The sequence below is a fragment of the Dipodomys merriami genome, unplaced genomic scaffold, assembly GCF_024711535.1.
Source record: "Dipodomys merriami isolate MVZ:Mamm:240054 unplaced genomic scaffold, mDipMer1.0.p SCAF_130, whole genome shotgun sequence".
NCBI lineage: Eukaryota > Metazoa > Chordata > Mammalia > Rodentia > Heteromyidae > Dipodomys > Dipodomys merriami.
The window spans coordinates 647,538-674,811 of NW_027202605.1; the positions used below are offsets into that span (position 1 = coordinate 647,538).

At 41.6% G+C, this 27,274-nt stretch overlaps 1 protein-coding gene across 1 annotated transcript; it reads right to left on the reverse strand.

Moving 5' to 3' along the window:
* Positions 1–2,101: 2,101 nt before the first annotated feature.
* On the reverse strand, positions 2,102–26,912 carry LOC138824957 (zinc finger protein 25-like). Its single transcript, XM_070019350.1, has 8 exons — positions 26,845–26,912; positions 25,843–25,910; positions 22,997–23,068; positions 12,643–12,701; positions 5,231–5,357; positions 4,578–4,667; positions 3,365–3,465; positions 2,102–3,277 (listed from the first exon to the last, which is right to left on the reverse strand). The coding sequence occupies exons 1-8, from the start codon at positions 26,910–26,912 to the stop codon at positions 2,102–2,104; spliced, it is 1,761 nt and encodes a 586-aa protein (XP_069875451.1).
* Positions 26,913–27,274: the final 362 nt, after the last annotated feature.

Consider the following 27,274-nt stretch of genomic DNA (forward strand, 5'->3'; position numbering starts at 1 on the left):
CCAAATGAATACCCCCTTCATCAAACAGATACTACTTACCCCATAATATGCACAGATTCAAACACATTGATTTTTGGTGACTTTAACAGACCAAAGTCACCTATAGATAGATCAACCCAGCAAAAATTAATCAGAGAAAACTTAGTATTAAAGAACTGCATTGACCAACTATACTTCACAGACATCTACAGAATATCTCACCCAGCAGCATAAGAATATACATTCTTCTCAGGAACAGATGACATGACCTTGCATTGAAAGAAACTCAGATTCCTCTCCCAACTTACTCGAGCTGATTGGAAACTGGCAAAGCAGCAGGCTATAATATTAACACAAAACATTCAGTAACTTTCCTGTGTGCCAACAATGAGAAGAGTGAGGCTGAAATCAGTAAAGCAACCCCATTTGTAACTGCCTCATAAAAACAAAAGCTAAGAATTAACTTACTTAGATGTGAAGGACCTCTACGATGAAAACTTTTAAAACCTGAAGGGAAATTAAAGCACACTGAAAGAAATGAAAAAACTTATGCCTCTGGATTGGGAGGATCATCATCATGAAAATGGCAATACTACACAAAGCTATTTACAAATTCAACACAATTCCCTTCAAAATCTCAACAATATTTTTTAATTACATATGATCCCAAATGCATATGGAATTACTGGAGATGTTGAATAGCAAAAGCAGTCCATAGCGGGAAAAACATTGGTGGAAGAATATCAATACCAAGCCTCAAACTCTCTAACAAAGCCATACTACTACTACTACTACTACTACTACTACTACTACTACTACTACTACTACTAGTAATAGAACCCACAGACCTGTGGGTAAGGGAGACAAAATCTCAAAATACAAGAAACCAATGATGCTGGCACAATTAGCTATACATGCAGAAAACAATTAAATCCTTCTATATCACCCTGCACCAGATTAGTAACAATTAGATCAAATGGATGACCAGATACCTTGAATATATTACAGGAAGGGATAGGGAAAACACTAAGTCTCTGTGGCACAGGTCAAAACTTCCTAAAGATCCAGAATTGAAACAAATCAAAGTAAAACCAGAAAAATGGGATTGCATAAAACAAGCTTTTCTGCATACCAAAGAACCTGGCTACATGTAGACATATGACTTCTGGCTAAATGTTTTTATATATTTGTTATACTCAATTGTTTCTCTGCTGTATGTGTACTCAGATTCAGTGAAGATTGACTTCTGATTTAGTAATTACACATTTGTTAAGTTCTTTTTCTAGTGTGAGTCAGTTCTCTAATGAATAGGAATGCCATCCAGGTGACTTTCTACATTTGTGCTCATGCTTCTCTTCAAAATGACAGCCTGCTTTCTTGATGAAGGATTTTCCACATGTTACATTCGTATGATCTCTGCTGTGTTTTCTGATACAAACTTAGTTTTGTGAAACTCTTGTTTTGCAACTTTCCACATTTGTTTCTTTTGTAACAGTTCTCTCTTGTGGGTGTCCAATGATAAAGCTTGAGCACTGTCTTCTGGGTGAAAGACTGCACACTGGGCTACATTCTTAAGGCTTCTCTCCTGTGTGAGTTCTTTGATGCAAACTGAGTTTTGTTTCAGGTGAGAAATTCTCCACATATATTACATTCCAAAGGTTTCACATGAGTTGCTAAAGTGTGAATGCTAGGTGAAGGATTTGCACATATACTACATTCCTAAGGTTTCTAACCTATGTAAATTGTTATGCCTGCTGAGGTGTGAACTCTGTTTGAAGGTCTTTACATATGTTGCTTTCATAAGGTTTCTCTACTGTGTGTGTTCTCTGATACAAAGTGAGTTATGACTTCTGTCTGAAAGTCTGTCCAGTTTTTTACTTTTATAGGGTTTCTCACGAGTGTGTCCTCACATGAGTATTAAAGTTTGACTTCTGGGTAAAGGGCTTTTCACAATTCTTACATTCACAAGGTTTCTCTCCCGTGTGACTTCTCTGATGTTTAGTAAGGTCTGCCTTGTAGGTGACTTTCTACCTGTTGCATTCATAAGGTTTCTCTCCTGTGTAAACTATGATATGAAGTGACATGTGACTGCCGCATGAAAGACTTTCCACACCTGTTGCATTCATGTTGCTCTTTGGTGTATATTCTGATGTGACGTGAGGTGTACCTTCTGTCTGAACAACTTCCCACATTTGTTACATTCATAAGGTTTCTCTCCTGTGTGTATTCTCTGATGCAAAATGAGGGGTGACTTCCGTATAAAAGCCTTTCCACATTTATCACATTCATAAGGTTTCTCCCTGGTGTGTCTTCTCTGATGTAAAGCAAGGTTTTCTTTCTGTCCGAAAGACTTTCCACATTTGTTACATTTATAAGGTTTCTCTCCTGTGTGTATAGTGTGATGAACAGCAAGTTGTGACTTCCAGGTGAAACACTGTCCACATTCCTTACACTCATAAGGTTTCTCTCCTGTGTGAGTTCTCTGATGCAAAGTAAGGTGTATCTTCTGTCTGAACGACCTTCCACATTTGATACACTCATAAGGTTTCTCTCCTGTGTGTGTTCTCTGATGCAAAAGAAGTTTTGACTTCTGTCTGAATGACTTCCCACATTTGTTACATTCATTACATTTCTCTCCTGTGTGTATTCTCTGATGCAAAATGAAGGGTGACTTCCGCAAGAAAGTCTTTCCACATTTATCACATTCAAAAAGTTTCTCCTCTGTGTGTCTTCTCTGATGTAAAACAAGGCTATTTTTCTGTCTGAAAGACTTTCCACATTCCTTACACTCATAAGGTTTCTCTCCTGTGTGAGTTCTCTGATGCAAAGTGAGGTGTGTCTTTTGTCTGAACAACTTTCCACATTTGATACATTCATAAGGTTTCTCTCCTGTGTGTATTCTCTGATGTAAAAGGAGTTGTGACTTCTTTTTGAATGACTTTTCACATTTGTTACATTCATTACGTTTCTCTTTTGGGTGATTTCTATGGGTGGAAAATTGCCTATATTCCTCATATTCATAGAGTTTTTCTTCTGTTGGGGTTTGAGGCTGTAAATTCAGGTCTGACAACTGAGAGGTAAATTCTGCACATTGGATATACTCATTGGAATTCTCTGGATATTTGCTCTGAGGCTTCATGAGGTCTATTTCCTGACTGAAAGATTTGTCACATGCACCACATGTGCAATGTTTCTCTCTTGTGTATCTTTTCTCATGTGTAGTGACTGTAGGTCTTAAGTTGAACAGTTTTCCACATAGACTACACTCAGGAGTTTTTCTTCCTCCCTGAAGTATTTTCTGAAAAAGAGAGCAGAGTTATAATAGCATTCTCTATATTCATTATGGTTATATTCATTCTGCCATATGAAAAGTTACTAAACTCACTCCTTCCTCCATTGTATTACTATTTGTGACTAAGACTTCACATGGACTTTCATATGGATTTTGCTGGCACATCTTATTCACATCCTCCATTTCTTGAATATCTAAAATAAGTCACAGAAAAAAAGACAAAACACCAATAAGATCCAAAGACTCCTTACTGTAAAGGTAAAGACATTTTTTCTCATTCTAATTATTACATATTTTAAAATATCAGAGTAGGAATTGATTGGTGATAAATATAGGCTTTTCTCCATAATGTCTTAATTAAGAAAGTAATACTGATGTTTTACAATGGAAAAGAATGTTTGTGTTTCAAGTTTCTTCTTTTTATAACAGAGGAAATATTTCCTTAAATTACTTACCCATGTACTGTCAGAGTAGTAAGCTGTGTACGAACTATACCCTTTAGTATTCCTGGGGTTGTTTTTCTCAATTTTTATTTTGTTTGGCATAAGGGAAGTTATTTTTTATTTCCTTGAAATAAGTTATATATTTTGTTTTATTGTTTCTCAATCATTAGGTGAGGAACAAAAATATTTTCCATTCTCAGAAACCATAATATTGTTTATATATCACTTTGCCTCTCAAGTAAGCAGGAATTGTTCCTAGAAGTAAGGTTTTACACCTACATCTCTTAAGTTATAACTTCTTAATAAGTATTATGAGGTATCTATGGGAATTTTAAATTTTCTTTGTCTTCACTGTGGATCAAAGTCTTTTTAAAATTCCTTTTCTGATATTCCTGCCTGTCAGAACCATGGAAGAACAACGATTCTTCAGCTCATCAGCCAAATAATCATCCTCTCTAGACTAAAAGCTGCAGTTCTGAATCCCAGTGTATGTCTTCCAGCACTGATGATCTATTTTACTCATCAGGAGAACAGGCCTGGGGTACTCCTTATTTCTTCATACCTACATAATCCTAGTTTCAAAGAAAATAAAATCTTATTTTCTACATTTCTTGTTTAGTTTTTCTGTTTCAGAATGATTTCCACAAAGACAAAGAGAATTGCAAACTTTATCTCTATAGCCACAACAAATTCAGTTTGTGTCCACATGAATTCTTGATTTACTAATCTTTAAGACAAAGGATCATCTATTTCTTTGCCACACAGGACTTAGAACTGGAAAGATTATTGCTCAGAACATTGCAAGATGAATCTACCAACAGGGCTCTGGCAAAAATATCACTACACAAGATGCTTTAACTCACTTGTGAAATTTTTGCTTGAGGCTTCTCTTATCCTTGGTTCTACTGCTTGCTCCAGTTTGACGATCAAGTTAGGTTTAGGAACACAGTGCCCTTTTAATAAATAGTGAAGAGTTATTGATCAGGTCATCTTTGCTGTAAGATTTGACAGTCTATTCACAAGGTTGCTCCTAAATCTTGTTATTTCTCAATGACTCCATGGTTGACTTTCCTCCAGCTTTGGATTTATTTTCTGGTTGTGTGGTTTGAAATCAGTTATTTTGCTCAAGGCTAGCATTCTACCAGTTAGAGTACCAGCCCCTCTTTCACTTTTTGAGTGGTTAATTGAAAATGAGTGTCATGGGGTCTTTTTTGCCATTTCTGGCTTCAAATCAACATCCTCAGTTCAGCTTCCTGAGTAGCTAGGATAACAGGCCAGCTCCATTGTACCTAATTGCCAGTTTTGAAGTATAAATACCCATTTTAAATCTGTGGTATCCAGATCATCTTTCCAACAGTAATATACATTATATTCTAGATTGTATAACCATTTACAATAATATGCTCAAGGTTGGGAAGACAGTCTTCTGGAATGCTATATCTAAATAACATAAATATTCATATATCTACTAAAAACAAAGCACATGACCTTACAAGTTAATGTGACTTTTGCTCACCCAAGGACACAATGTTACGGTAGATCTCCAGCATTACATCTCTATACAGGGTCCTCTGAGCAACGTCCAGGTACTGCCACTCCTCCCAGCTGAAGTCCACAGCCACATCATCAAATGACACTAGCTTCTGTAAGGACACATTTCTGTCAAGTAATTAGCCCTGAGTCATGAGAACACCAAGGCTGGAATTTCATTCATCTACAGGTATGCATTTTAGCTTATATAAAAATGTTTGGAGCTTGAAGTGTTATCTATACAGTGGGAGAAAGAATGATCAAAGTAGAAATGTTTGCCACTGTATTAACTTGGTAATTAAAATACAAGGTTTCCTGCTGGGAAGGTGGCTCAGTATTAGAGTGCTTGCCTTGCATGTATGAGACTCTGGGTTTGATTCCTCAGCACCACATAAGCAGAAAAAGCCAGAAGTGGCTCTGTGGCTTAAGTGGTAGCGTGCTAGTCTTGAGCTGAAGAGCTCAGGGACAGCACCCATGCCCAGAGTTCAAACCCCACAGACAACAAAAATAAAAAAAATATAGTTTCCCTAATACATCACCACACATTTCTAAGGAGATAATAATCTGGCATGCCCACATTAAGTCTAGGTAGTAAAAGAGTATGTTTAGCTTACTTTGATAAAATTTCCTATGTATCAGGGTGACAATGAAGTAAACAGGAAGCTTTTCTTGCATTTTCATATTCTGCCTCACTTAAAAAATGCTCTCACATAAGCAAGCACAACACATTCAGGATATTATATCGAATATATACCATATTCATCAACCTATGAAAAGCAGTGTTCATGTGAATGTAAAAGAGAGTTAACAGTACTCAAGAAAGTAGCTAATGACTGATTTGGACATTTTAAGATTTGACTTAGCACATAAAAATATTTTTGTTAACTGTTTTTGTTATTAAAAATTTTTATAGTAGCATTGACTTTTATTTATTCATGTTAAGTCACCTGAAATGATATCTGCTGCATTTAATGCTCATTACTGCAAATGGCTGAACAAACCCACGGATGCCCAATAGCTCATGGTTATATTCAACACAGCCTCATTACGACTCCCACAACAGTACTTTATTTTGTAAACTGTAACCCACTATTACTCCCTTTACCCCGCCCCCCCAGCTTCAAATGCACATGATAAAGAGGTTTAGTTAGGGAATGTACATGGAAAACAATAAAAACAGCTTTCCATTTACAAAATATATTCCCCATACTGATTAATTCAGGCAGCTAATTGGTTTATGAAACTTTATTGAAGAAAAATAAATCAATTACTAGCAGAGCTATCCATCACTTATCTAGTAACAACTTGCATCATTTATTCAGTGCTATATTAAGCAGTGTATTGGAAGACAGTTTAACTAATAGCGCCAAGCCTCCTAAGAATTTAAATGAAAATTACAAAATGTTTGACACCCTATTTTGAAATACAAAGGGTGATTGACTTCTAATTTCCACTCTCTGGAGAAGAACAGCTCACTTCTTTATTGACCTGTATAAAATACACCACATTTTCTGTTCTGCTGATACTATAAATTCAATATCAATTCTCCAGCCACATCAGTTAGGAGCATAAAGTACATGTAATCTCAAATCTCTAACTGGGAAGGCTTCAACAAGAATGGATGCTGCTAGAATGTTGTTTCCTTTGATGTGACAACTGAGAATCCAGCTCCCGCCCCCTCAGGTGGCTTCTTCATCATGTTAGAGTAGTGAGGAATGGTTTGGTTTCATAATCAAGTTAAGAGTGAATATAGGTTGGGTGGGGGTTGGGGGGAGGATGGGAAGGGATGGGAAGGGGAAACAAAGGAGGAGGCTACAATGCTTGATAAGAAATGTATTCATTATCTTGCCCATGTAATTGTAACCCCTCTGTACAGTATTTTCACAATAAAAAAAGAAAAGCACAAAAAAAAAAGAAAAAAAAGAGTGAATATAGGAAGTAGAGCTGTAGCACAAGTGGTAGAATGCTAGCCTTAAGCTGGAGAGCTGAGGGACAGTGCTCAGGCCCAGAGTTCAAGTCCCATGACCGACAAAAAAAAAAAAAAAAAAAAGTGAACATACTGGCTGTATAATACAAATGCTGAACTTTAAAAAAAAATTTGAGTCTTGGGCAACTGCTTTCTTGTAACTACAGTTTCTAAAAGCAGTTATTGTCCAAAGCTGGAAAAACTTAAGTCTACTCAGATGAGAATCTAAATGAATGGAGGGAGGGAGCTAAGTGAAAAATAAAATTTAAAAGAAAAGATGACGTCTAATAGGGGAGCAGCCAGATAAGAAATCAAAAAAGGAACAGTAGTTTCAAGTTCATTCCAGCTATAATGCAGGTTATTCTGACTTTTAGGTATCATCACATGACATACTTTTAATTCTATTTCCAAGATACTCTGTTGTATTTGTCTCTGTCTGTTTTATTGTCCATGCAATCTCTAGGATCGGATCACATAGCAGTAAATAAATGGATAAACAAACTTTAGAAATAGTTAAAGCAGGAGACCACTGTGACCTTAGAATATCAAGACAAATACTGTCAATATTGTTAATATTTGGATGCTAAATTCTTGTTGTAAACGCAACCTCAGGTGGTTTGTTGGGTAGTCTGTAGGAAAATGAATTGTTAAAAAAATACACCTCCATGATATGGGCTGTCATTACATAACAGAATATAAGAGAACATTATTCCTTATTAATCCATTTCAACACCATACTCTGTGCTTTTCTCCTGGCTCCTCACTATCGAAGAATCTGTCCCAAACTCTTGAATATCCAGGTGGCTGGGGAAAGACTATCTTCATCTTACACTGGCTTTCCCAGACACAGGCACAGAGGGGGCAGGGGCTCATGAAGCAGTGGCCTCAGCCTCCTCCCCATGCAGCAGCTGATGCTTCCCCAGTCTGAAGAAATTCTAATGATTGAAATGTGGTCATAGATACCCTGATACTTCCTTCCTCTGTAAGACCTGCTACATGAACTTTTGTGAACACTGCATACCTCCTACAATAAGAAATTTAGGTGGCAGAGGAATAAAATGTTCCTTGACTACAATTGCATTTTATCAGTCCTTTACTGAAGGATGGAGGCAAAGGGCAAAAGGCTTATGTAACATTAAAAAATGACAAAAAAATGTGAAATATGACCACAAGCACAACAGAGAACAAAAAGGATAAAAAGTGATGCTACCTAAAACCTACAGAAAGAAATTTTAAAAGTTGGAATGAAATATAGTACTAATTTGTTTTGCAGAGGCTAAAAGGAAAGTCTTTTGATTCCCATTTTGAACCCCATTACAAAGGAAGAATGGCCAACGATCATCCTACCAATCCAGCCGTGCGTGACAATACCAGTGGTGAATGCTGACTAGCACACAAAAAGGAAATATATGTGTAAAGTGTTGAAAGAAAATAATCTTCAATAGATAATCCATTGGGTAGCGGAACTCTTCAGAAAATGTAGATTGGAGATATTTAAATGGAAAGATAATTCATTAATAACACATCTGCATTTTAAGAATTATCCTGCTTCAAAAGAATAAGATGCCAACATGCATGTACACATAGGACAAGGTCATTAAAAGGAAATCTGTAGAACATATGTTAGGTTTTAGGTAATCTTTCTGAAATGATTCATGGAAGAAAACTAATTTATTAAGATTCAAAATACAAATGCACAAGTGTATTATACACAAAGTATTTGCACTAGGCATATGTATCAATTAATACTTTACTTGCTTGGTAAATATGAAGGCCTGAGACCACCAAATTAATTCTACCAAAAGAAAATAAAAAGGCAATAAATTTAGGGCTGGGAACATGGCTTATAAAGAGTGCTTGCTTAGCATGCATGAAGTAATGGTTTTGATTCCTCAGTACCACATGAACAAAAAAAGCTGAATGTGGTGCTGTGGCTCAAGCAGTGAGTGCTAGACTTCAGGGAAAGAAGCTTAGAGAGAATGAATGCCTGAGATCAAGGAACTGTGCAAAAAAGGCCACAGAATTGTAATTTTTTAATCTTCCATTACTATTGGAAAAGTAATACTCCTCTAATTTATAAACATCAGGACAAAACATCAGCAGGAACATACATATCACTGGCATTATTTCAAACTAAATGCTGTTTATAAAGTACTGCAGTGTTAATTTTACGAAGACCAAAACAATGAGAGTAATTCTCAAGACAAACTTCCTAGGAAAAAATGAGATATAAAGCTAGGTTATAAACACATTACAGTTAAGTAATATATTTCTAAAAATCTATGAGTGAAATAAACACAGGGAAATTAGCATGGATATGAGAGAAATGTACATTATCACTATGTTTTATAGGCTATGAAAAGCAGTCACTTTGTTACTTCGCCTTTGAACTAAAAACAAATGCTTTTAACTATGTATGATCTATTCACAGGTATATTTTCTGGAGGGTCGGGGAAAGTCATAGAACTCCAGGGAAACAGGGAAAAAGTACAGCAGTGGAATTCATTAGACACAAATGAAAATAAACTATACAACTCATGATTAGAGAAGGGAGGGAGGAATTGTGAAAGTAAGGAAAGGAAGACCCTCTGTGAAAGGGAATATACTCATTACCTGACTCATGTAATTGTAATCTCTCTGTATCTCTATAACAATAAATTAAATTAATTATAAAACAATCCTTCCATGTAGTTGTGCTAGCCTAAACTGTTTGCTTAGTGAAGAAAATATACCAGTTAGAATAGTTACAACTATTAGAAATAAAATACAAGACTTAATTTGAAACGTGAAATATTGGAATTGAGGTTGAATATTAATTCTATATAAACCAGTAACAATAACCTTGTTTTAGTATCAAATTAACTGTTAGTATTAAATGTTCAGGTAAGAAAAGCAAATCAAAACAAGTGCTCTAGCTCAAGACTGTTATCAGACCCTAGCTACTCAAGGAGGCTGAGATCTGGAAGCCAGCATGGTAGACAACTCAAATTCATTTGAAATTTTGGAGTTGAGGTTGAATACTAATTCCACATAAGCCAGTAACAGTATGTGCTGGTAAGAAAAACAAAAACAAGTGCTTCATGAACGAGAATGTATCCTAGTTACTAAGGAGGCTGAGGTCTGGAAGCAGCCTTGGTGGACAACTCAAATTAAGTAGCTAATAACAGGTTGGAGGCATGGCTTAAATGAGCTTGTCAACAGTAATTGAGGAAGCTGACTGACTGAGTTCAAGATCTAGTACTAGCACAAGAAAGCATGGTTGGGGCTTTGACACTAATTGTGGCAACACAGTAAGTCCTCAGACATAAAGAGAAATGAAAATGAGTGGAGTGGGGAGAGGAGAGAAAGGGGGCAGAGAAAAGAAGAGCTGACAAGACAGTAGTGGAAAAAAAGGGAAAAAGAAGGGAAGGGAAAGGAAAAGAAGAGAGGAAGGGAGGAAAGTTTCATGACATTAGACTTGCCAGTGACTCCTTTGATAGGACACCAAAAGTGTTTGATACTAAACAAAATCAAATTTAGTGCATATAATTAAAACATTGTATATCAGAAGGTGTGATCAACAAGGAAGAGAAAGCATGGTATTAGTTTTTCTCTAAATAGATTACTAACCAAAGTGAATTAAAAACATAAAACAACAGGGCTGGGAAGGTGGCTCAGTGGTAGAGTGCATGCCTTGCATGCCTGAGGCCCTGGGTTTGATTCCTGAGCACCATATAAGCAGAAAAAGCCAGAGGTGGTGCTGTGGCTCAAGTGGTAGAGTGCTAGCCTTGAGCTGAAGAGCTGAGAGACAGTACCCAGGCCCAGAGTTCACATAAAACAAAATCCTATAATTAACCATCCTCCCATGACACAAAATCTAATTTAAAAATGGAAAAAACTGAAGAGACTTTTCTAAAAAGTATACAGGTAGCTCATTAAATATAAAAAAGTTCAATGTCACTAGTTATTAGAAAAATTCAAATCAAAATGAAATATCTACTTCTTAATACACACTTTTATTTAAACAAAAACAAAAAAGTTTCCAAAGTCTAACAACTGTTGAGAAAGCTGTGAAAACAAAGTGAATTTTGATGCATTTCTGGCAGGAATGTAAAACAATCAACGATGGTATGGAGACTTCTAAAAGAACTAAATATAGAATTACATAGGAATATGGTCTAGCACTTCTATTTCTAGATTTATACCAATGGAAGTGAAAGCAGGGACTAGAACAATTATTTGGAGAATCACTACACAACTACTCACAATAACCAAAAGACAGAAGCCTGGAAAGAATAGATAAATGTGTTTAACAGGAAGAAAACTTTAATGCATTTTACAGCAGGGATAAATCTTGAATACAATAAGCTAAATAAAATATACCAGGCATCAAGTATCAGCCATGGTATGATTTCCCTTACTGCTCTTCCATGGATCAACAAACTCATAGACCCAGTAACTATAATGGTTCCAAAGATTGGTAGGAGCTGTGTATTTAATGATTTTTACAGCTTCATTTATGAAAGGTAAAAAATGCTGTAGATGGATGGAAGGTATGACCATAAAACAATGTGGCCATATGTAATGGTTAATGTAGCCAAAAAGGATGGAATATACCTATACTCCCTGAGTTTGGGATTACCAGCCAGCCTAGGCTACATAAAATTTCAAGAGCAAGCTGGACTACATAGCAAGACCTGTCTTCAAAGGGAATACGGAAAAATCAAACCATAAGAAAAATGTCAATTCTAAGAGCCACTGCAGCAAAGGAAAATTTGCAAGAAAAACTAGTTCCCAGACAGAGCATTCTAAGAAAAGTAAAAAGTGAGAGACAGATGGAGGGAAGAAAGGCTGGGAGAAAAAAAAATACAGAGAGAAAAATAGATACATAAAGAAAGATACAAATAAGCAAAGCTAGAGAGCAGAAAACAAAGAATGAAACAGAAAATAGTAGGGGGAGGGGGGAATCTTGTGAGGACACCTTAGAAAAAATAGAGGGATTTCTAGAACAATCATAGACCATATCATCATCTATAGCCTAAGTTTCAAGTAAGAAAATGACCATGACGCAGTCCAATAAGGTATGAAGAGTAATTTAAGTACATATTGCTTACTCAGTCCTCTAAAACATTCAAAGGTGTGTGTGACCAAAGACTTCATTAAATAGTTCAATGTTACTCATGAGGATGAGATGTCACCTCCTCTAGGTTATTGAATCACATAACAGTGTGAATACTTTTTCTCACATAAGAAAAACTAGAAACAAGCTGAAGCAAATCTGCACTTAACATAGAATGTCAGATTTTTATAATATGCTAAACCTAATAGCCATCTTTATGTGATTTATGAACATGTTCCTGAAGCTGGATCTGTTTTTCTGTTTTTAAATCTTGGACACCTTTAAGTTCATAAGATGGAATGTAATACAAAATGAGAAATAAAATGCAACTCACCAGAGAGTCTTTCATTCTTTCTTGCTGTTGACAATGAACAGAAGATTCAGGAAGCATGGCTAGGAGAGAAGGCAAATGAGGTAGTCAGGAAAGAACCTGTGTAATTTTACTGAAATTTTCCTGCTCGAAACATTATACATGGGAGGAAAGGCCTTCTTATGGGAGAAGAATCTTTTATGTCTCAAGTAAACCATCAAACTCTCCACTAAAGACAAATCCACAGTCCTTAGTTGCTAGATACTGTTAGCCCAATAAGCTTCTTTCCCATAGCTAAGCATGCTCCTTCCCTTTCCCACAGCTTGGCATGCTCCCTTCCTGGTCAACACTAGGCAGTTAATAATCAGCCTCCCTCCAAGCCCCCTTTATCTTGAGATGGCACTCTTCTGGGGTAGATACTATGATATAGGGCAGCAAGAACTCCCTAGAGTGATCTTAAGGTCTGGGCAGCTGCAGAGCCCCTTATCTACTATTTGGGCAAGCAGCCATAAATCCTAGTCCACCATGATGGATCCCTTGGTCTACATGTCCACACTGGGGTCTCCACCTCCTAGCCCCTAGTTATATAGGTCACTGCAAACAATAGCCGGCAATTCTTCTCACTCTTCACTTGTGAGAAGGGGTCTTGCCAGTTCCACTGCTGTCAATAAACCTTTCTTTGTTCTTTGTACCTGGATGTTTGCATGGTTCTCTTGCAAAGTCTAATATACCCTAACAGATAGTCCAAAAGCAATTCATTTCTCCGTTAATGTACAAACAGAATTCATAAAAACTGATGTTCCTACAAAAATAATTGAATAATCAAAAAGTCACATCTTCACTAAAACTAGCTATTACTCAAATACACTTAGAGATGTATGATCTATTATTCTACTAATGCAAAGATATCCTAGTACTCCACTGAGCATTTGTATTATAACATTCATTTACATATTTAAACACCTTGGAGAACACGAATATTGTAACAGTATTTTTCACCTAAATTTATAGAGGGAAAATGTATACAACACATATTTTTTGTGTTATACTGTTTCAATGATGATTGTCAAATGGCACATTTCCTTGTGCCATACTCAGAGCACCCTCATGAGGGCAGAGAATCAAGGACAGTTATGATTCCTGGAGAGTTGTCAGATTGTCTGAAGAACTCTTGGGCTTTCAGTGACCTTGAAGGTAAATTAAAAAGGCTTAGGGACAGGCACTGGTGGCTCATGCATGTAAACCTAGCTGAATCAGGAGGCTGAGATCTAAGGATCATGGTTCAAAGACAGCCTGGGAAGGAAAGCAATTGGAATCTTACCTACAATTAACTACCAAAAACGTGGACATGGAGCTGTGGCTCAAGTGGTAGAGCACGAGTTTTGAGCAATAAAGCTCAGAGGCATCACTCAGATTTGAGTTCAAACCCTAGGAAACACACACACACACACACACACACACACACACACACACACACACACACACACACACACGATAGATCTGTCAGACAGTGACTCATTTACATGCCTATGTCCCTTCAATGTCCTTCCATGGAGACTGAAGGAATGCTGGGGAAGAGGGATACTCAGTGAAGTCAGTATGTGGACAGAGAAGAAGAATAGACAGCAATGAAGGAGTGATGCTTCCTCAAGGTTTCCAGGGAGTCCATGAAATGATTATGTGTAAGGTGTATGATGTTCCAGGGGATCAGCAGCAGAAGAAAAGGATAACGGGGTGATATGGGGTTCTGTGCAAACCTGAACTTGGAGAGCCTTGAGTTGCAGTGAACAATCTCCTCCTGCTGCCCTAATCCATTTGGTCATCCCTCTATTTTGCTTTCTCCTCTAAAGAAAGCCACAGGTGTTGAGTGCTGAGGAGCAGAGCCATGGAAATGGTAAAAGGGTCAGAGGGCGTTGCTCAATGGGCATCATTGGCACCCACCAAGGCAGCAGTGGTTCTGAATCTACACCAGCCATGCTTCATGGCCTGCATGCAGAGGCCAAAGAGAACAGAGAGACCACAGGAAAAAACTGTGCATGTGTGCCAATTCTGGGGCTTGAACTCAAGGACTGGGCCCCCTCCTTGATCTTTTGTTTAAGGCTAGTGATCCACCACTTGAGTGACACCTCCATTTCTGGCTTTTCAAAAAGTGGTTAATTGTAGATAAGGGCCTCACAGACTTTCCTGCCCAGGCTGGCTTTAAACCTTGATTATCAGATCTCAGCTGCCTGAGAAGCTAGGATTAAAGACGTGAACCTCAGGTCCCTGGCTTAGAAAGGAATCTTAATCACACTCAATACTCTGAGTATTGATTAGTGGTATGTACTGTCACTTCTGCACAATGCAGGAATTTTTTTTCTGGTCCTGGGGCTTAAAATCTTGATCTGGGTGCTATCCATGAGTTTTTGTTCTCAAGGCTAGCACTCTACCACTTGAGCCAAAAAGCTCCACTTCCAGTTTTACAGTGGTTCATTGGAACTAAGAGTCTCACAGGGACTTTCCTGCCCAGGCTGGCTTTGAACAGTGATCCTCAGATATCAGCCTCCTGAGTAGTGAGGATTACAGGCATGAGCAACTGGTGCCCAGCTAATGAAAGAATTCTGGAGACAGTAAGTAAGTGAGGAAAAATGACTGCTGTTAAAAGGTAGAGCCTGTCACAGGGCTCACACAGGAGCTACGATTACAGACATGAACCATGGGTACCTGACATGACATGTGTATTCTTGTTTTGGATGTAAGCATATTTGTTTTGGTAAAATGTACCTTTCTCATTGGTGGCTTAGGCCTGTTTCTTAGCTACTCAACTAATTACCAAAAGGCCAGCAATGGAGCTTAGACTCAAGTGGTAGAGCATTAACCTTGGGCAAAAAAAACAAAACAAAACAAAAACAAACAAACAAAAAAACAGCTTAGGGAGAGTACTCAGGCCCGGAGTTCAAGCCCCAGGACCATTAGACAGAGACACACAGAAACACAAAATATCAATACTGCAAATGTACTCAGAACATCACTATTCTACAAACAGAAAAACTTGGGCTCAAAAAAAAAAATGTCTGGGAGCTGGTACCTCATACCTGTGATCCTAGCTACCCAGCAAGCTGAGATCTGAAGATTACAATTCAAAGACAACCTGGGCAGGAAAGTCCATTAAGACTCTTATCTTCAATTAACTACCAGAAAACCAGAAATGGAGCTATGGCTCTAGTGGTAGAGTAGCAGTCTGGAGCCAAAGAGCCCAGGAACAGTGTTCAGATACTGAGTTCAAGCTTGGCCAGTGGTGAGCAGAAGAGCCACAAGCAGGCACATCTCCTTCAGTGAAAGGCCCTCTGGCAATCCATAAATCCAGCTAGGTCCTGCTGATCCTGTTTACTGGATTAGTTGACTGAATAACTCTATATACAACATCCCCCCCTGTGACTTACAGAGCTGCTCTGGAAGGCCCCAAGGTCTGACCAATGTGGACCCCAGGGGAGGGTTAACAACTGTTGTCTAAGCCACTCAGCTTGCAAAGATGATCAGTTCTGCCCTTTCCATTGGGCAGAGCCACTCTACACCCAGCTTTGACCCTGTTCTGCATCTTGCAGGCTCCATTCAAGGCAAAAAGTTCTGGCAATTTTAGGAACATCCATTATCTCAGAATTTAAAAGCTGGGTGCCAGTGGCTCACATACACCTGTAATCCTAGCTATTCAGGAGCCTCAGATCTAAGGATCACGTTTCAAAGTCAGCTCAGGTCAGGCAAGAAAGTTCATGAGAGTTTTCAGGGTTTTTTTTGTTGTTGTTTGTGGAGTTTGAACTCAGGGCCTGGTTGCTGTACCCACCAGAACTCCTATTCCTCAGGGCAAGTGGTCTACCACTTTAAATCACAGTAGGTTGCTAACTGGAGATAAAAGCCCTGCTCTGGCTGGCTTTGAACCTCAACATCAGATATCAAGCCTTTTGAGTAGCTAGGATTACAGTGTGAGCCACTTGAGCCTGGCCTAAAAAAACCGAAATGGAGGCATGGCTCAAGTGGTAGCATCAGCCTTATCTTGAATACAAAAGGAAGAACTCACTCACAGAGGCTGAGTTCCAGCGACAGTATCAGCATGTGTACACATGCGTGCAGGTGCATACATACACACACACACATAGTAGTTTAAGAGTGCTTAAAAAAAACCAACAATGAAGCTGGGTGCTGGTGGCTCATGCCTGTAATCCTAGCTACTCAGGAGGCTGAGATCTAAGGATCATAGTTCAAAGCCAACCCAGGCAGAAAAGTCTGTGAGACTCCTATCTCCAATAAGCCACTCAGAAAACTCAAAGTGGCACTGTGGCTCAGGTGGTAGAGTGCTAGCCTTAAGCTGAAGAGCTTAGGGACTGAGCCCAGGCCCAAGCCGCATAACCAACAAAACATAACAAAACAAAACCCAACAATGACAAATTATAGGTGAGTTGTGAGAGAACAAGTAAGGTAAATCTGGAGGCAAATGAAGCTGACATCTGTGATGGTTAAATCTTGAGGATGAACTTAATTGAGATCGATTGGTTTTGATGCATCCAGCTGATGAGTAAAGCATGCCTTTGTGTGTGTGTGGGGGGGGGGGGGGTTGGGCTGGATATCAGATTAACTGAATCTCTCCTGCATATAGGTCGCACCATTCCATAGGCAGGCTTGCCATATGAAATTAAAGTAGGGTGGGGGAGAGAATACTGCAATGCAGGCAGGCATTCTCTTTCCCACTCTTACCCCTTTCCCTAACTCCCTGGCTACCATGAGTTGTTCTGCTTTGCCAAGATTTCCTCTGACATGAAGCAAAAGAAATCCTTTTTCCCTTAGGTTATTTCTGTCAAGTATTTTGTCGCAGCAACAACAAACTATATTACTAACACAAAACCCTATCTTTTCTACTTTTGTCTCTTACTTTTTCGCTAGTCTTGGGGCTTGAACTCAGAGCCTGAGCACTGTCCATGAGCCTCTTTGTGTGCAATGAAGGCTAGTGCTTTGGGGCTGGGAAGGTTGTTCAGTGGTACAGCACTTGCCTTGCATGCATGAGGCCCTGGGTTCGATTCCTCAGCACCACATAAGCAAAAAAGAAAAAAGCCAGAAGTGGCGCTGGGACCCAAGTGGTAGAGTGCTAGCCTTGAGCTGAAGAGCTGAGGGACAGCGCCCAGGCCCCAGGACCAGACCCCACACACACAAAAAAAGGCTAGTACTTTACCACTTGAGCCACAGTTCCACTTCCAGTCTTTTCTGAGTAGTTCGAGATAAAAATCTTGGTGGGCACTCGTGGCTCACGCCTGTAAATCTAGCCACTCAGGAGGCTGAGATCTGAGGATCAAGGTTCAAAGCCAGCCCAGGTAGGAAAGTCCTTGAGACTCTTATCTCCAATAAGCCACTAGAAAACCGGAAGTGGCGCTGTGGCTCAAGTGGTAAAGCGCTCAGCCTTGAGCTGAAGAGTGCAGGGACAGCACCCAAGTCCAGAGTTCAAGCCCCATGACTGACAACAACAATAACAACAAAAATCTTAGACTTTCCTGTACTGGCTGGTTTGAACTATCATCTTCAGATGTTAGCCCCCTGAGTAACTAGGATTACTGGCTCCAGACACTGATACCTGGCCAACTTCCACCTCTACCTCTTCCTCTTGGTTCTTCTTCCTCTATCCTCACCTCCTTCCTCCTTCCCACCATGCTAAAAATGTACAGAATACCACTGAATGAGATACTCAGCCCAAGGTTGCCATCTTCACTCAAATGAACTAAGAAGCTGATTTTAATGGGTGAACTTGGTAATAAATTATCCTAGTCTTACAGACCTGGCCACTGGAACACAGAACAAATGATTGGCCAGGGCCAAGATCATAAAACTTGAATCTTGGCCATACAAACATCTCAATCCAAATTCAATAGTGAACATGAGACTCGAACCCAGGCACTCTCCTCACCAGACAGGGCCATGTTCTTAATAACACCTGTGGGTGTTGATTCCTTGGTACAGCAATATGATGGGATGACAAAGGTCACACACAAATGGAGTATTATTTGAGGGTGAGCTTTGCTAAAAGATAAAAGTCCCAGCTCTGGTATTTACTAACTCATGACATCATAGACAAGTCATTTTAATTTTTTTGCCTCTGTTTCTACATCTGTAAAATGGAAATAATCAGAGCCCCTTCCCTCATAGAAGAGCAGGTCTCCAGCAAGGTGCAGGGGCTCCTGCCTGTAATCCTAACTACTCAGGAGGCTGAGATCAGAGGATTGAAGATAAAGGCTAATGAGCAGCAAAGTCTGTGAGACTCTCAAATCTAATTAATCACCAGAAAACCAAAAGTAGTGCAGTGGATCTAAGTGGTAGAGAACTAGCCTTAAGCAGAACTCAGGGTCAGTGCCCAGGGTCAGTGCCCAGCCTGATAACCAAAAACATCAAAAAAAAAGAGCAGGCCGGGAGCTGGTGGCTCATGCCTGTAATCTTAGCTACTCAGGAGGCTGAGATCTGAGGATCATGGTTCAAAGCCAGCCCGGGCAGGAAAGTTCATGAGACACTTATCTCCAATAAACCACTAGAAAACCGGAAGTGGTGCTGTGACTCAAGCGGGTAGAGCGCTCGCCTTGAGCTGAAGATCACAAGGACAGCACCCAAGCCCAGAGTTCAAGCCCCACGACTGACAAAAAAAAAAAAAAAAAAAAAAAAAGAGAGAGAGCAGGTTCCACTCATGAGTTTAAGATAGTATATTAAGTTCAAAGCCAGCCATGGCAGCTAAATCTGAGAGATTAATCTCCAATTAACCTGCAAAAAGCCAGAAGTATAAGTGTGGCTCAAGTAATAGACCACCAGTTCCAAGCAACCACCCACTGCCTTTGTTCCAACTTGGCACAGGCCCAGCACAAATGGTCCAACAACAGATATTTGGTGGTGAGAAACTGAATGAGTGAACTTTACACCTCCTGCCAACCCTTCTTGTCCAGCCCCTCTCTGGCTGCAATGTTAATTATTCTCTCATTGTGTGAAAATAAGTATAGCATAAAACATGCTATACAAACCAAGTAGAAGTGGCTTTAAGTACAGTCACATTTCAAGCAACCTCACTGATACCAACTTCTAGAACTTTCTCAGTATCCCAAACTGAAATTGGGTACCTTTTAATTAGCAGCACCAATCCATGCCTTTTCCCAGCCTCTGGAAGCCCACCATTCTAATTCCTGAGGTTGAGATGAGAGGATTGCAGTTCAAAGCCAGCCTGGGTAGGCAAGTCTGACACTCTTACCTCCAATTAACAAGAAAAAAAATCAAAAACATAAAACAGAAATAGAGATGGGGCTCATCTGGTAGAGCACCAATTGTGAGGGGAAAAAAAACAATAAAAAATATGAGGTGGGGCTGGGGATTTAGCTCTTGGAGAAGCCTGTCCTGATAAGTACAAGGTCCTGAGTTCCATCCCCACCTCTGACGTGATAACAACAATAACAACAACAAGTAGTACACAAACTATTTATGCCCAGAGGCAAGCTTTATGATAAAAGATAATCACTACCTCATCCTTCTTTACAAATATGAGCTGGGACCTGCTGGCTCATACCTGTAATCCTTGCTGCTGCTACTCAGGATGCTGGGGATCACAGTTCAAAGCCAGCCTGGGCACAAAACTCCATGAAATTCTATCTTCAGTAAATTACTCCGAAAAAGCTGGAAATAGAGCTGTGGCTCAGTGGTAGCCTTGAGAAAAAGACTCTCATGGATATTTCCCTAGTTCCTGAGTTCAACCCCAGCATCAACAACAACAAAATAGAATATGAGGTCCTGTGTTTAGGCAACTACACAAGCACGTACAGACACACAGACACAGACACACAGCATAGTGCCAGCCCCAACCTGACCAACTAAATCCAAGTCTCTGGGGCTGCCTCCAGGTGGTTTTTGAATTTTAGCCAGCTAAGCCAGGTGTTGGTGGCCCACATCTGTTATCCTAGCTATTCAGGAGAGGCCGAGATCTGAAAATCATGGGTCAAACCAGTCTGGGCAGGAAAGTTCATGAGACTCTTACCTCCAATGAGCCACCTAAAAACCTAGAATTAGAGCTGTAGCTCAAGTGGTAGAACTGAGCAAAAAAGCTCAGTTTATAGTACCCAGGCCATGATTTCAAGCCACAGCTGGCACTATAAAGTACATAAAGACCCACCAGTTAGTAAGCAAAAGAGCACAACTGCATTCACTCCAACACCAGTCTCTCCATGGCTCATATAGGTGGAAAAGAGAGTGCGTTTATTTGTGCCAGTGCTGGAGCTTGAAGTCTGGGTCTGTGTGCTCTCTCATAACCTTTTCTCTCTAGGCTGATGCTCTACCACTTTAGCCGCAGCTCACTTGCAAGGAAATGAAAGTTAAATTAAAAGGCTGTACATGCCCAATAATTAGATAGCCTTGGGCACAAGTCCAGGAAGGCCAATGGTAATCTAGCTCATGGTAGGGATCTTAAACAAGTTCAAGCCCCACAGAACCCTAGTTTCCTTATAGGTTTCTGGAATGAGAGTCCTACTAGCACCTAGAATTGCCAGCCATAGCACAGAGTAACTTTGTGTTTCAGTTTTGTTTTATTTTGGGGACTGGTCCTAGGGCTTAAACTCAGGGCCTGGATCCTGTCCCTGAGCTTCTGTGCTCCTATCACTTGAGCCATAGATCCACTTTGTGGCTTTTTGGTAGTTAATAGGAGAGCAAAGTTTCAGACTTTTCTGCCAAGGCTGTTTTTGAATCATGAGCTTAGTTCTCAGCCTCCTGAGTAGCTAGGATTACAGGCATGAGCTACTGGTGCCCAGCTAACTAACTATATTCCTTTATTAACTAGCACTCTGGTAATCCATAAGGCCAGGGCCCACTGAGAAACCTTGGAGCTAGGCTCATACCTAGGACCCATCACCCTGAAGTGGGGGTGAGCTTCTCTAGAGGCTCCTGAACCTCCCCTGCTGCCAGCTCCATTCCTCCAGAATAAGGCCAGACCTGCTAATCATCCCTGCTGAGGAGAGCTTAACCCTGCCTGCAGGCCCTGGGCTAGTGTTAGCAGCTCTGGTTACCAGCTTTCCTTCAGTTCCCATAGGAAGTTGGGAAAGAGGAGAGGTCTCAAAGAGAGATCCGGGCTAGGTTATCTGTGGCTTACCTCCTTTCCCCACTCCACTGCACATGCTACAGAGGCTCCCTCCATTCCCAGTTCCATTGTGGTTGTTAGGAAGCAACAGTTTCATTTAAGTCTTTGTCTTTCTAACTCTGACACATGTATGAAATGCAGAGGGTCCGGCATATGCAAAATACAGAAGACACACAACTCACACAATTCAAACACTGACAAGGGCAATTAACTGCTACAGGACATACTTCTAGCTGCCAAGTTAACCTCAAGGTATTAATTAGAGCATTTGCTAATCTCCACTGATTAGCCCTGTGGCAAAGAGCCCTCTGTACTCAACACACCAGAATGGCCAGAGATCAGCCAGAGACTGAGGAGAAAGGAAAAACATCAACCTCAAAAATTCAGTGGTAGAGCGCTTGTCTTGCATGCATGAGGCCTTGGGTTCCATTCCTCAGCACCACATAAGCAAAAAGAAAAAAGCCGGAAGTGGTGCTGTGGCTCATGTGGTAGAGTGCTAGCCTTGAGCTGAAGAGCTGAGGGACAGCACCCAGGCCCAGAGTTCAGGCCCCACGACAGGACCCCCCCCCCAACAAAAAAAAATTCAGCCTCTTTCTTTGAGTCCAGCCAACAGTCAGTCAAGTCAGATCCTGATACACAAATTACCCACTTCTTATGGGACCAGGAAAAATCCCATAAGCAAATCTGAAATGCCCCACTATAGGAAGCAATTTAAGTATCCATAGACTTGCTAGGAGATAAGGGAGTTGGAATGATGTGAGGGAGCAGTCAAAGCCAATGGTTCACACATGCCATCCTAGCTACTCAGAAGGCTGAAATATGAGAATCCTTGTTCTAAGCCAGTGAAATCTGTATGACTTATCTCCAATGAACCACCAAAAAGCCAGAAGTGGAGCTGTGGATCAGGCGGCAGAGCATGGGCCATGAGTGAAAAACACTAAAGGACAGCACCCAGGTCCTGAGTTCAAGTCCCAGGATCTGAACACACACACACACACACACAGAAAAATGCAAATTTAGCCTAATGCATGTACACAGGTACAGGTACATGATTAAGTTTCAAAAAGGCAATAACAAAAATGATCACAGTTTGAAATGCAAAAAATACCAAGTCCCGTCAATTCAGAGGAGAGGAGGAAGGCATGTGGCATTCTACCCTCAAGGAATTGTGCTTTGGGACATTTTGGGGGATCCCTCCACCAGGACACTTCCATACTCCTGGAGAGTTAAAGGTGGCAAGTTCCTCAGGAACCAGAAACTCACCTTTCACCCTATCCAAGGCACCTGAAGCTCCAAGAGGTTCTCTGCACTCACTCCCCAAGGAATCCACAGGATCTGAGAAAAAAATAGGAATGGGGAAAGCCAAATAGGGAGAGGGGAGCAGGGAGGCCCAGGGGCCCCTGTGCAAATGGTAAAATGAAAAAGGGACTGACCTGAGCAGAAACCACAGGATCGGGTGAGGTGGGGGGTGGGGATGAGGGAGGAGAGCAGAGATGAGGGAACCAGTCCTACAGAAGGCATGATACCCTGGGATACAGGGTTCTCCCCAGAAAGAGAACATTGGATGAGGTCAGGGGACGAGAGAGGGCAACAGAAAGGAGGACTGACTGTAAAGCATGGAAATTTGAAATAAGAGTCCCAGACTGGGGCACCAATGGCCCTGGGTTCTAATTCTGACTCAATTGAGTGGACACATTTTCATCCTTGGAGCCTCAATTTGCCCCATCTGGGGAAAAAAAGTGGGAAAAAGTGCAGATGTTCCCCCTGCTGCCTCTGAGGACTCCGACAGGAGGAGAAGGAGCAAGAAGGGGCAGTAGAAAAGTATTTGGAGAAGGGGGTGGCGCAGCATTCCATGCCATACCGGACCGAGGCACTCACCTGCTCGCAGCTAGAACCAGCACTTTTTCTGAACCCCCACGGGTGCCACCGAGCTGCCTCTCACGGTCCAAAGCCCACGGCCCCACATTGGGCAGAAAGACCAGGGCCACCAGTACCACCGCCTGAAAAAGCCCCTTCAGAGCCCGGCAGCCCTGCTCCGCACTAGCTGTGTTGTGAGCTATCCCTGAAGCCACATTCTGGAATATGAAATACTGGAGTCTTTATTACACAGTTAACAGGCTGCAGGCCGCCCGTTGTTACAAAGGCCCACAAGCCCCCCAAATACACATAACCCAGCTAGCAAACATGCTAAAGAGGAAAGAAATAAAACCAATACCAACAAGGCAATTCAGCTTCGATGGAGATCTGAATTACCATGGCATGATGACCAGAGATGAGACAGGACCCAGCACTCGACTAGGGAGACACACGTGGCAAGACTTAAGCTGGTCTGGGCCTAAAAAGATCGGAGCACGGGCAGATCCACCAGAAATTCGCAGTCCCAGGCACTAGACTGACAGATTCAATAACCTATCAGCCAAGTGCTCACCCCAGGGATCCGGACACGCCCACCACCTGGCCTAAAAAGATCCGAGCACGGGCAGATCCACCGGAAATTCCCAGTCCCAGGCATTGGACTGACAGGTTCAATAACCTATCAGCCAAGTGCCCACCCCTGCCTCCAGGGATCCGGGCACGCCTCTCATCTGGGAGGCTGGTTTTCCTCCCCCAGCATGAAGATTAGATGCCAGACTCTACAATCACCATGTGGCCAATATGGACAGTCAGACCTGACCGTGTGTCCACGTGGTGGCAGCGGCAACAACTAACCAAACCCAAGACAGCAATGGCGCTGTCCCCACTCTGACTCTATAGCATTTCCACCACTGCCTGACTAGCAAGCTGGGCCATACCACTGAGTCACAGCTGCAGGGTAAGTTGGCGCCGCCAATGCAAGGGTTGGGCACTGTGAAGCCACCACCAGACCCATGATTCCCTATTCTACACTTGCTAGCAAATGCTTGTATCACTCGCCTTCACCTTCGCGTGGAGATTCAAGTCTATCTGGGTGCCAACTGTGGGTCCAACATTAGAGGTCCTGTTATACCGAAATTCGGGGACCCCCAGAAGAGCACCAGAGACCACGATCAATGCAAGCAACAAAGAGCCGGTTTATTGCAAGCTCGAGCTTGGTCCTCCGCGCACATGGTAACCGGTGACGCTAAGAGGCCCTGAGCATAGAATCAGGGCCGTTTTTATAGTATTGAACCAACAACTTTAAGGAACTTTTACATAAGAAATTACATGATTGGTTAACATTTACATTTAAAGCAAGCTAAACTGGGCAAATAATGATTGGTTGACCTTTACAGAAAAAATGTCCTTGGTCCATAGCTTGACCGAAAAAGGTTACTTCACACCCGGACCAACAGAATGCATGGCATGCCTTGCCCCGGGCACTGAAGAATGGGTTGGTTAACAACTCTTAGTCCTAGGTGGCTGGGGGGCAACACCACTTGGGGGCTAACACCTGCCTTAAGCAAATGCCATCTATGGCTCCAAGAATTGTGCATGGCTTTCTGTCATAAATTCCTAGCATTGGGGCTAAAGTGGATCACGAGTCAAGTCGCAGAACTGAGATGGAGTGTTAAACAAAAATGGAGTTGCTTAGGTTTCTTAAAACATTATAATTCTTCCCTAGGGCTTTACTGCCTCAGCCTCCAGGAGGGGCGTTGCAGCTGTGGGGATAATTCTGAGGACTTTGCCCCCTTGGTCAGGGCTGTAAACCCTTTGAAGTCTTTTACTAAGCAACTCTAGGCTCCCAGGCTGACATTCCACTACTAAGTAACTAAAACCAGTCACAGTTAAAATCATACAAAAACCATACAATCATCCAGTACAAAGCAATTCATACAGAAGCAAAAATGGCTGTTAGGTGCTGTCATTATATATATATATATATATATATATGATTTTTTGCGTTCTTCAGTCCCTCTTCTGAAGCTGCGACCATGCATCCTGCTCCTCGGTAGCTCCCTCACCCACTGGGCAGTGAGAAAGAGGCGGAGTTGGGTTGTTGGGAGCTAATTGGTGCTCGCTGGGCATTGGTGCTCCTGGTGCATTTTGGTGCAGTTGGAGTGCACTCCAGTCTGATCCCTGCCTCCTCTGCTGCTGCTAATGGTCACTGGAATCGAGTTCCTTGGGCTTTGGAGATAATGCTGGAGTCGCACCTTTGCTCAGCCCCCGGGGTCTGGGGCTCCCCTGAAGGCTTGGGTCACCTTGGTTCCAGTGCACATTCCTGGGGATGACACACAAGAGTTAATGAAATGGGGGGGGAAGTAGTAGCTCATGCCTGTATGCCTAGCTACTCGGGAGGTCACGATCTGAGGATCAATTTCTGAAGCCAGTCTGGCAGGAAGTCCATGAAAGTGTTATTTCCAATAAAGACTCAGAAAAAGCCAAAAGCAGGTCAGGGCTGTGGCTCAAGTGGTAGAGCACTAGCCTTAAGCACAATGAGGGTCAGGAGCAGGACCCAGGCCCTGGGGTCAACCCACAGGGCTGGCCAATAAAAGTAATCAAACTTCTGCTGTCTTTTCTGCCCTTCCTCATCAGCCTAGGGCTGGCTTTGTGTGCTCTGCTCTGCCACAGTGCTGTTGCACCCAGAAAGCTTGCTCTTTCTCACCCGCACTGACCGACTCATTCTCCACTCGAAGTTGAATTTTTTTTGCGCAAGGCTGATATTCTACTGTTGAGTCCCACTTCTACTTCTGACTTTTTGGTATAATTGGGTTAAGAGCCCCAGAGATTTTTCTGCCTAGCCTGGCTTCAAGCCTCCATCCTCAGTTCTCAGCCCACTGAGAAGCTAGTATTATAAATGTGACCCATGGGTACCCAGCAAATTTGACTTTTATTTATTTATTTTTACTATTGTTTAACTATGGATGTGGAGACAAATTGTCGTTTTTTATATCTGGTTTATTTCACTTACAATATATAGATTCATTCATGTAGCATGGGTCCGAATGCCATTCCTTTTTAAGATTGAATAGTATTTCATTGGATGCATAGATCACATTTTGTTTATTCATCCATGGACATTTGGGTTGCTCCTACCTTTCCACTACTGTGAATGATGCAATGACTAATATTATAGTTCTTTTATATTGGGCACACTGCTGTAACAGAGTAGCCAGAGGAGCGGCTAGAACCCCAGGTGAACTGTGGGGACTCACCAGTACTTTTCCTTCACATTAACAATCCACAAGAATCTGAAAGACCCCCGACTTCGGGTGTCCCCCATATCAGGACCTCCCTGCCCCAAGCACCAGTCAGACGACACCAGATGCAAAAGGCAAGAGGGTTTTATTTGGGCATGCCCAGGTTCCCAGGTGCACGTGACCTCGAGATCCGCAAGGTTCGGGTCAGTGGCTGGGAACCCCGAGCAGTCCCGGGGATGGTCCTTTTATGGGACCCCTCTGTCCGTTACAGGAGTGCCCGCGCTTTTTCAGCCAGTAAATTTAAAGTATTACAACCTGGTCTGCACGCAGGCAGCCAATCCTTTTAAAACAAATCATGTGTTTTGGCCAATCACTGTTCGAGGGGGTCCCTCTGTGTACATGCCCCGAGTTGTGTGTCTCCCGCCCTTGGTATGAGGAAGTGACC